Below are 12500 nucleotides of genomic sequence, written 5' to 3'. Positions count from 1 at the left end.
GAAAGGCACCTTTTTATTAGACCTTCAAGCATCACGGTGAATGTTTTATTAGTTCTAGTTATTACAAGAATATATTATGTTTGTGTCACACATGCTGGCTCAGGCATATGAAACATAAGGGAGGTCCACGTAAAAGTAACAATAAAGCATATTTATTAAATAATTATAGAAAAGTCAGTATGTGGAAGCTAAAAAGTAAAGTGTAGTGCATAGTGTCTAGGGGTATGAGTTCAAGTGTTCGACAACATAACAAAACATAATGTAAGCACTATAACGACGGCCGAGAGGAGAGGGAGTCCATCTGCATCCTGAGAACGAGCCCTTTTAACATCTGGCTCATCAGGACCAACCACAGCACACCTGTGCACACTGGCATGGCTACAGCCCCCTGCTGGAAGATGGAAATATTTACAAAAAAAGGGGCAGGGTTGGTGCAGGTCTGACAGGGTACTGACACTTGTAATGTAATATGCATGCAAATAGCACGTTTATGGCTGTCTTGTGTGTTGAGATATCACTCATACACTTCTGATGCTTGATGATGTGCTGGTTGAGTTGGAGCCAGTCAGTTGTGTCTACAGTATGGGTCAGGGCAAAGAAAAGGGCAAGGGACCCTTGCTTCACCTGCACTGTCTGTGCTTAAGAACCGTGCTACTGTGTGACTATATATTACCACAGCATTTGCTGTCATGTTGTAGGAAACCCTCTTTTGCCATATCTGCAGTTTCTGTTTTAGCCAAGTGTGTAAGAAGATTTGACAATTTCATTGCAGTTATGCACATGAAAAAGCACAGCAGGAGGGATGTAAGTGTGTGTGGGAAGAAGTAGCTTTTTACACTCTGATGGCAATAGCTCCTCAGGAATCTCCGCTGTGACAAATGCAAATGTAGGAATGTCTGGATATGGTCTGGCTTTTGTGCTCTACTCACTGTGGTCAATAGGCATGTTCTGGACCTCTTTATAGCTTTAAGCTCTCGGCGAGTGAGTTGGCGCAAAGTGAAAGAACAGCATTCAGAGGTTCACTTGTGCATATTTATGTGATGAGAGAGAGAGAGAGTGTGTGTGTGTGTGAGGGAGAGGGGGGCGCAAGAGAAAGTATTTGTAGCATATATGAGATGGTAAATAAGGGGATCTTGTTAACTGAAGCATCTCCAGCCAAAAGGCCTGTTTGGAGCCCTCTGTTGGGTTCTGAGATAAGGCTTTCTGTTGTATTGTGCCTTTAGACTGGTGTGTGTGTGTGTGTGTGTAGTTCTTAGTTTGGTCCGAAGATGCTGCTTCTGGTTGCAGAGGGCCCTTAGACTACAGAATGTGTTTGGAGGTCTCTGTTTGGTGCAGACAGGGGACTTCCTGTTGAGTGTGTGTGCATCTGTGTGTGTGTGCTCCCATTTGGGTCCTAAGAGTGGACTTCCTGTTGTGTCTGGTGTTTACCCTGTCCTGACAGCTGTCCCCCATTCATAGAACAAAATTGCTTATCCCGTTCACGTGCTAATGTGGTTAGTGTAGCCTATGTTGCTAATCAACAGCATAGCACCCGCCACTGTCAAAACTAGTCACCACAAATCACCCGTGTAGTTCTAAACAAAATAATGAATTGAATCAAAGCAAATCTCAAAAAGGCAGCATATTTTGGCGCGCTGTAACAAGGGCAACACTTCATCTTAAAGCAGTAAGACAGCAGCACAGTGGCACATCATCTTGTATATCTGTGATAAGTGTAAACACCCCGGACTCCAGGACATGTGCTAGTGTTTATAGGAGTCACATTGGGCGTGTTTGTTCGTTTCCTCACCTCATAATGACTCTGTAACAAATGCCAATTTACTATAATTATATGAGTAGCTCTCTTTGCTAATTTATGGGTCATACATTTTTTTTTAACTCAGACTGAAATGGCTATTTTATTCTCCTCATGTAGCAGCTTTGCAGCTATGTTTAGTTTCTAGATACAAATATTGGAAAGCAGTAGATATTTTAAAGCTATACATAGTTTTTTTTATGTTGTGAAGACTTGTAGTGAAGTTTATGGGTTAAATAGCCATAATGCAGTAGACCGGTGGTAATGACCTGTGGGATGTGTTTGTACAGGCCAGGTGGCTGTTTGGCCTTTAAATATACTGAGCACTTCCTATACTTTTTTGTTTTGTATTGCTTTTGTTTTTTAGTTTTGTTTTGTTAGTTTTTTTGTTTATTTACAACTGTCCACCTGCATTTATACTGTTGACCTAGAGCAGTAAGTGTTTCAGAGATGTTTACCTGTCCCTCGCCATGCCAACCCACTGAGGAAGTGCACAGGCTTAATGTCTTGTTTTTTTCACTGCCTGCGTTGTTTCAGAGTCCACACTAAGCTGATTTCCCCTGGCAGTAGTGTTTTGCACTTCAACTCCTGGGGTGTGCGTGGGTTAGTAGCTCTGTCCAACAGCAGGAGACTGACCGCTCTTCTGACCCAGGCTGGGTCAGTGGAGATTATGCTGTCTATGGAGAAGGAGAAGGATCTTCTCTTCTCTGTTCTCTAGCAGACTTGTGTGTGTGTGCGTGTGCGTGTGTGAGAGAGAGAGTGTTTGTGCGCACGTGTGTGTATTGTTGTGTTTATGAGTAACCCCAGCCAGTGTGCTAAATTGACTAGAAGTTCGCTTCATGTCATGTGACATTATTGTAGCATGATTCTCATCATCTCTTTTCTCTCCCTACAGTGGCTTGGGTCATGAAACTGAGTCCACAGCAAGCTCCGTTATATGTAAGTATTTTATCCTCCCCCCACACTACTGCTCTGTTGCTACACTAACCTGCCGTAATAGCTGTTGTCTTGTTCATTTGTGTGTGTGTTTGTGAAGTTGAGGCTTGTAATTTCATTTTGAAAATTAAGTTCAGTTGCAAGTGACTTGTGGCCAAAGACAGTGCTTGTGTGGGGAAAGGTGTCAGGGGTTTTCTCTGAAGCACATGAGTAGGCTGTGGAGATCCCTGTGTGTATGTAGAGCTTTTGTTCTTGCCTGCCTACTAAAACTCATGTTTGGTGAACTTTAGCCTGAGACTGTGCACATCACAAATGCATTTTTATATCACACACACACCCCCCCACACACACACACACACACACACACACACACACACACACACACACACACACACACTAATAATAAATACAGAAGAGGCTTTTATAATGTTACATTCATCTGCAATGATTTACATGATTATTATATCATGTGGGCAAGATATTCACAGTATTATTATCACAGTGCATAAGCATCTGCAAAATAACAAAACAATGAATGCAAAAATGACAAATTTCAGTAAAGTTAATCTATGCACAATACATAACGAAAAAGACCAACATATGTGAATAAATGTGAATAATTGTTGGACCTCTGTGTTTACTTGTAAAGCCGAGGGGTCAGTCCCTTGACAATGTGCTTTTTCTATTTTCCTTTACTCTGATTGGCTGTACAAGCCAACAGGTGCACATCCATCAAACCTGGAAATCAGGAAAGAGCACATATGTTGTTTACACATTCTTTTGCCCACTGCTGTTCTTGCCACTGTCGCCATTCTGCTCTGGACACTGAGGCACTTTATGACTATTTTAATTGTATCTGGTGCTGTATGAAGTTGCATTGATTGAATTCAGTTTATCACTGTAGCCATTTGAACTGAGTTGAATGAAACCCCAAATTATAGCGGGCATCGAATGCCTACAGTGATGGCCAAAGGTGTTGGCACCCATGCTAAAGTTGACTGAAAAGAGGAATATAAAATCATCTTTTGGAAATTGATCTTAATGCCTTTAGTGAAAAATTAGGAAACATCTAACCTTTAAGGACACCAATTTTCTTAGTGAATGAATAATGTATCATACATAAATAAATGTTCTTCCTTAAAATACAGGGGTCATAAGTATTGACATGCTCATTGAGCTTAATGCAAATCAAACCAGCTAATAGGCTAACTGAAATAACACCCATGCCAATCTCTAGGTATGGTGAAGGGTATGTGATGATGTGGGGCTATTTTAATTCCAAAGGCCAAGGTAACTTTATCAGGATGCACAGTATTCTGGATCCATGAAATAACTGGCCTTTAAAAATAAAAATATGCCTGTCTCTATGGGAATTTAACATAGGGGTGTCAATACTTGTGAATACAAATGACCCCTGTATTTTAAGGAAGAACATTTATTTATTTATGATACATTATTCATTCACTAAGAAAATTGGTTTCCTTAAAGGTTAGATATTTCCTCATTTTTCACTTAAGGCATTAAGATCAATTTCCAAAAGATGATTTTATATTCCTCTCTTCAGTCAACTTTAGCATGGGTGCCAACATTTTTGGCTATCACTGTAAGTGGAGGGTTCGCATTATCTTTTCCTTAGGGCTTCCTCAGTTGCTTCTTCTGAGCCTTGGAACATCAAAAGTGGGCGTCATTGTCTTTGCTCCATGGGCCATCTTTCTGTGGGAAAACATAATAAATAAATAAATAAATATGAAGCTGCAAATTTGGCCTCAAACGATACATGTTTGGTTACTCCAGAAATGCTAGTATCGTATACAGAGGGCTAGGTTCTTTTGCATTATCTTTAGCAATCAGAGATAAATACAGTAGATATTCAGTGGTATTAAACTGCATAGTAATGGTCACTTGTGTAACTACTTGTAACAACTTAATACCTACTAATACTAATGCAGTATTTTCTTAAACATCGGTGTAGGTCTTTTCATCTGATCACTGACTTTAGAGTGAATTGCAACATCTGACCACTGGGGGCAAACTCCTCTGGATAGACCAGTCAGATCCACTGTTGTGTGCACTGTTTGCACAATTTTGGATGCTTATATTATTACTGTGAAAAAAATAAATAAAACATGTTTAATTGTAGCCAATTGGTGCGGAAGTGTGTTTGTGGTAAGAATATTTTGGTAAGAATATTTTGTGTTCACATGCATGGACTATATTTGTGTGTGTTTGTGTGTGTATTTGTCTGTCACCATGTATCTGTGTGCTTGTGGTAACAACTGCATGCAGTGCCTCTACAGCTGCATCTGGTGCTACCTGTGCTTCCTGTGTCTTACAGGTGTTGCTAGGCAGCAGAAAAAACATTTTTTTTTTTTTTAGAGGTTTAACTCTGTTGAGATGCGGCTAAGATGAGACTTTGCAATGTGACTTACTTCACATTGCAAAGTCTAGTTGTCCCTGAAGCCTCCCTCTGTGGACATTTCCTGATAGTGAGAAATGTATTTGTTGTAGGGTGTGTGATGGTGTTGACCCCCAGGGGATAACTAAAACATTTCATTAAATGAGAAACTTCTCATAATGTTATGTCTATTATACACAATTATACCACCTTTAATTATACCGCCTTCAACATAAAACAAATTGCCACAAATTGTAACAACTGTTACATGTGTTTCATTGCCACCATAGAAGTAACACAGAAAAAAAGTGTTATTTTGAAGTTTTTCATGCACTCCCTCACGTGGTGGTAAATTGTGGGCTCTGGACAGAAATGCACAAATGGTGAGCACAGTCGGCCTGATGAGTGAGGTTCTCTTCGGAGGCCGGCAGAGCTGGCACAGTCTGGCCGTCTGGGTCACAGCTGTGGACATTATCAGAGGTCAGTGGGTTGTTCGCTGTGCAGAGGCAGATTCAGCAGGATCACACAGGTGTGTGTGTGTGTGTGTGTCTGTGTCTGTGTGTGTGGCAAGGATGTGCATCTGTGTGTGTGTCTTTGTTTATGTTAAGGGCTTGAGTCAGTGTGTAGCCCTCATGAATCCTGTTGCCTTGCTGGGCCCTGACCCTGTGCAGTCTGGGTCAGTTTAAGAGTTCTACAGGGTGGAGTTAGAGGGCTTGGATGAAGTATATGTGCCCTGTAGAAGAGTGTTTGGACTAGAGCAAGCAGCTGAATAAAGTATTCAAACAACACAACCTTGTGTTGAACACACACACACACACACACACACACACACACACACACACACACACACAGACTAACTCTCACACCGGAGGTTGTAGTTGAATGTGACATCGCAATAGCAGTGCGAGTTATATGCCTCATGAACTATAACTATATAGAGTCTTATAAAACAGACTCTTCATAAATAAATAATTTCCTCATCAGTACTGTATTATGAAAGCAGCTGGGCTTTGAAGTGACCTAAAAAGAGCGAGGGCTGTTCCCTCACGTGTGGTCTGTAGTAGTCTGTGTGGTTTGTTTATTTTCCGGCCTCTGGCAGCCGCACGGCCCCTAGACCCCCCACCCCCCCTCCCCCCCCCCACGACGGCTCGCCCATATTGGGCTGCTGTTGACATCTCTACATCTCTAGGTCTAAAAATGCTCCTGCATCTGTCTGGAGCTGCCCAGCACAAGTGCCCAGAAGTGCTCCAGGCCCCCGGGGGAGTCATGTGATTGGCTGAAGATTGTCGGAGGAGTCGTGTGATTGGCTGATAATGCCTTTGGGGGGCCTCGGCTTGAGGAGCGGCCGTGCGTCTGCAGCTGGTCTTGTGCACGACTGAACGCTGCGAGCTGCATGACCTTTTGTGTCTCGATGAGTTTATCCGCTCAAAAGCCGCCTTCTGGCCACTCTGATGGGAGTGTCTGGGAAGCGTGAGTGTCTGGGAAGCGTGAGCCCCCCCACAAAGCCATTACTTCTCCCACCCCTGCAGTCACAGAGCTGTCACCGTGCTGGTTGACAAAAAAGGCAATATAGTTTGATGTGAAGTGGATTCTTGGCAGGCTAATATATGCACAATAGTTTTGTCACTTTTGTGTTTTGGCTGAGCCTGGATGCTATACTAAGACCTCTTGCATCTCTGTTTTCATGCAGACATGTACACACATCTACGACAATTAGAGTGCTTATGCGAGGCGCATAAATGTCAACTACCCATTTACATTCTATACCTTTTATTCATTCAGCAGACACCTTGTTTTCAAAACGATTTACGTGTCAATTATCTTAGAAGGGCCATAATCCCCGGAGCAACTCTGGGTTAAGTGCCTTGCTCAAGGGCACAGCGGTGAAAGCCGGAAGTTGACAGCTGTCTAGCTACTATGCTACCACGGCCCTACATTCTAAGAAAGTGTAGAGCGTGTAATAGTTCCGTTGTTCTGAGACCAACAAGTTCAGCACTCAAATTGTTTTGACCAAAGATTCTAGAACAGAGCTCTGTTCTAGAATCTTTGGTTTTGACGCTGGCGCTCCAACTGTTCCGCTGCGGAACCATAGCGAACAATAGGAACTCTGCCGCTTTTTCCGCCAGCAAGTGTGGTGATCCCTGCCTTTAATGTGTGTGATCAGTGATCCAAGCCTTTGATGTAGGTATATGCGATGAGTGAAGAACCTGCAACAACCCTTTCATGATCTTCACTCACGCTGTGCTTGCACACCTTTCAAGAGCATTTGGTTTCAGAAAACTGACAGATATATATATATATAGAGAGAGAGAGAGAACACTAGAGAGAAGGACATAAAGCGAACAGCCAAACAAAGAGACGTGTGTGTTTGTGTGTGTGTGTGTGCTGGGGTGGGTGTGGAGGCCGGGGCCGTAACCTTGCTGTGTACCCGTCACCTCCTGTGTCATCACTGCATCACTGGCAGCCTCAAAAGGCAGGTGTGCTGACAGGCGAAGGACTCCACCCACTCACCTGACATCACACTGACCGCCCCCCTGTGGAGCCAGTTCACCTCACAGCACCTGTGGTGCCTGAAGGCAGGGCCATGGCTGAGTTCTTTGTTCTCATTGTGGCTGTTTATTTTTTGTGAGCTACTATGTTTCACATGTTGTGTATTGATGTTTTGTTCATACTCTATTCATACACTTTTTTCATAAACTATCATCCATAGTTTTTATATATGTAGCTACTGTACCAATGTCTGCATATATGGCTGTATATCTTCATATACAGTCTTTGGTAGCTTCATATGCTGCATATGTATGAGCTATTTTAATATAGTTGTATTGTATTTTTGTGTAGTTTCTGTAGTATTGGTGTGTATTAGGCCTAGTTTTTAAATAGCTGTTAAGTAGGAAATGTTTTCTGTTTTTATTATTGTAGTCATTGTTGTCAACATCTGGTCTTTTGAAATGGTGCAGGCCACCTAAAGCTCAGGAGAGCAGATAAAGCACTAAATATAAAGCACAGGTCTTAGTAGATAACCCTCCACATAGCTGAACACAGGCTTGGCAGGCAGTAGAGCCAGCCAGCTGCTAATCTAATCTGAAGCCATAGAGGGAGGCCAGTGTGGAGGCCGTGGTTTAGCATGGACATTGTGTGGGCCGTGTGAAGGCAGTGGTTTAGCATGGACATTGTGTGGGCCGTGTGAAGGCAGTGGTTTAGCATGGACATTGGAGGGCAGCCTGTGTGAAGGCAGTGGTTTAGCATGGAAATTGGAGGGCAGGCTGTGTGAAGGCAGTGGTTTAGCATGGACATTGTGTTGGCTCTGTGAAGGCAGTGGTTTAGCATTGACATTGTGTGGGCTCTGTGAAGGCAGTGGTTTAGCATGGACATTGGAGGGCAGGCTGTGTGAAGGCAGTGGTTTAGCATGGAAATTGTGTTGGCTCTGTGAAGGCAGTGGTTTAGCATTGACATTGTGTGGGCTCTGTGAAGGCAGTGGTTTAGCATGGACATTGGAGGGCAGGCTGTGTGAAGGCAGTGGTTTAGCATGGACATTGGAGGGCAGGCTGTGTGAAGGCAGTGGTTTAGCATGGACATTGGAGGGTGAGCTGTGTGAAGGCAGTGGTTTAGCATGGAAATTGGAGGGCAGGCTGTGTGAAGGCAGTGGTTTAGCATGGACATTGTGTTGGCTCTGTGAAGGCAGTGGTTTAGCATGGACATTGTGTGGGCTCTGTGAAGGCAGTGGTTTAGCATGGACATTGTGTGGGCTGTGTGAAGGCAGTGGTTTAGCATGGCTTTGGAGGGCAGGCTGTGTGAAGGCAGTGGTTTAGCATGGACATTGTGTGGGCTGTGTGAAGGCAGTGGTTTAGCATGGACATTGGAGGGTGAGCTGTGTGATGGCAGTGGTTTAGCAGAGTTGGCCTGTGTGTTGGCTACTGGAGTTGCCTGCGAACAAACAAACAGTCTGATGGTCACGGTGTGCTGTGTGTGTAAGAGGGACCTGCAGGGGGACGGGGTTGGGTCCAGTGGAGGATGTGACCTTTAGGAGAATGTTTGCAGCCGTATCATGTGGAACTTTACTGTCAGACGTCTCTTTTCCAGCTCACACACACGCAGAGTGGTGTGGCAACATGAGAAGATGAGACCATGGTCTCAGCGAAGAGAGATAGAAAGCAAAACACACACAAGCTCTCTCTCATGTCTCTGTCTCCCTCTCATTCACTTACTCACACACACACACACACACACACACACACACACACATATACACACACACACACACACACACACACACAGAAGTCCTGTAATTACATTAGGTGGGGTAATTACAGTTGTGTCCCTGGTTGTTTATATTGCCTTGTTTTCAAGCTCAGTGGTGCTGAGTTCAGGACAGGTGCCTGTGTTATTCGAGGTTCTTAAATGTCTGATAGTGCTATTGCGCGTTGATATCCTGCTGTGTGTGTGTGTGTGTGTGTGTGTGTGTGTGTGTGTGTGTGTGTGTGGATATATCCATACAGCAGAAGAAGAAGAATATTTATATTAATATTTGCATATATGTACTGTATATTTATCAGTTTCTGGCATCACATTTTGGACTGTCCTGATTTACTTTTAGTTGCTTTAGTTGCACTCTATCTGATTACACGTTGCAAACATCTTCTCAACTTCCAATAAACACATCTACTTATAGAGCCCGTGTTTGCTGGATACACCATTCTCTGGTGTGTGTGTGTATAGTTCTCCTTTAGATGGCAGTATGTGCATACCTCAGTGTGTGGAAATATATTCTGTATTTGTATGCATGTATTTATGTTAATTTATGTCTGATTTTGTGTGTGTGTGTGTGTGTGTGTGTGTGTGTGTGTGTGTTCTCGCTCCTCAGGGTGAGTGTGTGCTGACAGTCCAGCTGTGTGATGATGAGTGCGGTGAGGAAGAGGAGGAGGTGGAGTTCTATCTGCTGTTCGCAGGCTCCACTCAGCGGCATCTGGCTAGCACCCTCCGGATCAGTCAGGTCACCCTGCAGGCCATCTGTCCAGGTGAGTCCCCCTAACCCCTACACCTTCATCCAGGTGAGACACATTACTCGTCCATGTGAGACAAATTAACCCCAACACACTTGTCCAGGTGAGACAAATTAACCCCAGCACACTTGTCCAGGTGAGACAAATTAACCCCAACACCTCCATCCAGGTGAGACAAATTAACCCAAACACACTCGTCCAGGTGAGACACATTAATCCCAACACACTTGTCCAGGTGAGACAAATTAACCCAAACACACTTGTCCAGGTGAGACACATTAATCCCAACACACTTGTCCAGGTGAGACACATTAACCCCAACACACTCGTTCAGGTGAGACACATTAACCCAAACACTCGTCCAGGTGAGACACATTAACCCCAACACACTCGTTCAGGTGAGACACATTAACCCCAACACACTCGTCCAGGTGAGACAACAAGAGTAATTAGTGTAGCTGTGCAGCCAGATGATATAATCAAAGGTAACGTACAGGCCTCTGCGAAAAATATGATTTTTATTAGGTTGAGTTTCTTTTACTGTGTATGGGAAAAACAAGTGGCTCTGGGACCAGTTGGATGAGATGGCCAAATTCGTATCCAACTCCCATAAGCAACTGAACTGGTGAAATATACTGCACTGGAGGTGAAATGTGGCATAGATTTGCCAATTTGCCAGTATTCAATGAATGCCCAGTACTGTGTATACAAAATAGAAATGTTTATACACATTATAAAGATTTTTTGTAAAACATTTTAAACTTGTACCATTGTTATTAACACTATTTTGCTTAACATAGGCTTACCCATTCTTAAACAGAAACTGTCAAAACTATTGTAATTCTGTATGTTGCTTTGGATGAAAGTGTCTGCCAAATTACCATAACCATAACAACCAACACATGTGGCTTGTGGGCTTATGCTTGGTTGCTAATACATAAACAGAAGCTTTCAGCTAAGGCTTATGCTAAAATAAACACAGAGATCATCCACTGACCAATGTGTGTGCAGTTGATGTGTTTAAAGACGAAGTCTTTTCAGATATAGTTCTTTTCAGATATAGTTCAGTTCAGATATACATTACCAAGTAAGACATGTGTAAACAGAACCGGTTTTCGACCTCACTTTATCATACATAGCCTACTGTTGCAGCCTGGAATATAAGTTCTGCTTTATTACCATAAATAGAAATTCTCTCTCTCTCTCTCTCTCTCTCTCTCTCTCTCTCTCTCTCTCTCTCTCTCTCTCTCTCTCTCTCTCTCTCTCTCTCTCTCTCTCTCTCTCTCTCTCTCTCTCTCTCTCTCTCTCTCTCTCTCTCTCTCTCTCTCCGTCAGCTCATGACTCCAGTGAGGTGGTGCAGGTGACCCTGTGTTCTGCGCGGCCGGGTGGCTCGGTGGATGCCCTGGCTGAAGAATGTTTCCAGTTCGTGCAGGACCTGGCCTGGGACATGGCCCAGTTCCTGGTGAGCAGGGCTGGCGGTGGCGGTTGTGGCGGCGGTGGTAGCGAAGGCAGCCAGGAGGGGGCGCTGTTGCTGGACGAGTGTCAGATCCCCCTGCAGGAGTGCGAGCGGCTGGACTCCAACCTGGCGCAGGCGCTGCGGCACCTGCAGCTGCCACGCGGCTGGAGTGTGCTGGACACAAAGATGGGCGCGCATGCCGACGACACTCAGGTGGACGCACCTCTGAGCATAGACGACCGTCCTCACGTCAGCACAGGACTGGGTGAGTCTGCTTCCACTTGCAGAACTTTTTTTTGGGGGGGGGCAGGAAGCGAGTGGGAGAGAGAGTTTGGGGGGGGGGGGGGGTTCCGGAAAGGACCACGGGGCGGGAATCGAACTCGGCGTACAGTGCAGGTGCCCCAGCCAGTTGCGCCACAGCTGGGGCCCACTTGCAGAACTTTAAACCTGCGAACATTTGTTAGACATCTGCTCCAAATTGTTGTCAGAAGATGAATGGCACATTAGAAGATGATGAGGACAGAGATGGGAGACTACACTTTTTTTAAGGGTGGCTGGCCATGACCTTCAGGTGCAAGAGGTTACCACTTTCCAGGGCTTACGGGAAATGTTGCAATTTATAGTAATGCCCTATGGTCTGCATGGTGCTACAGTAGCCTTGCAGCACATGATGAACTAGGAGCTAGAGGTCAGTGTTCAGGATCCATAACTCACAGCTGTAGCACACATGATGCCTGAAAGATGTGTCTGTCGGTCCTTTGGGTGAGAATCTCTATCTCTATCTCTGCCTATAGGCAAAATAAATGTAATGGATATACAGTATTTACCTGTTATTGTACATCATTGTTGGTTGTGTTTGTCTTTATTAGGTTGTTTATCTTTGACACCTTGGTCATGGTCTCTTGTAACATGCTA

General features: G+C 44.2%; 1 protein-coding gene across 2 annotated transcripts in view; it reads left to right on the top strand.

The window, feature by feature from the left end:
- Positions 1 to 12500, top strand: part of akap13 (A-kinase anchoring protein 13) — a 97964-nt gene that overhangs the window by 18330 nt on the left and 67134 nt on the right. For both annotated transcript variants that reach the window (XM_076269949.1, XM_076269942.1), the window contains exons 2-4: positions 2691 to 2734; positions 9991 to 10144; positions 11464 to 11850. In XM_076269949.1, coding sequence (XP_076126064.1) covers positions 2702 to 2734; positions 9991 to 10144; positions 11464 to 11850 — 574 coding nt within the window. In that variant the 5' untranslated portion in view covers positions 2691 to 2701. The remainder of the gene's footprint in view (positions 1 to 2690; positions 2735 to 9990; positions 10145 to 11463; positions 11851 to 12500) is intronic.

Source organism: Alosa pseudoharengus, unplaced genomic scaffold, assembly GCF_046254945.1.
Source record: "Alosa pseudoharengus isolate Yale_2024_CS ecotype anadromous, Long Island Sound unplaced genomic scaffold, YU_APseudo_1.1 YU_APseudo_1.1_scf_10, whole genome shotgun sequence".
Taxonomy (NCBI): domain Eukaryota; kingdom Metazoa; phylum Chordata; class Actinopteri; order Clupeiformes; family Clupeidae; genus Alosa; species Alosa pseudoharengus.
The sequence above is the reverse complement of the archived record's forward strand: the minus strand, read 5'-3'. Positions and strand labels throughout refer to the sequence as shown.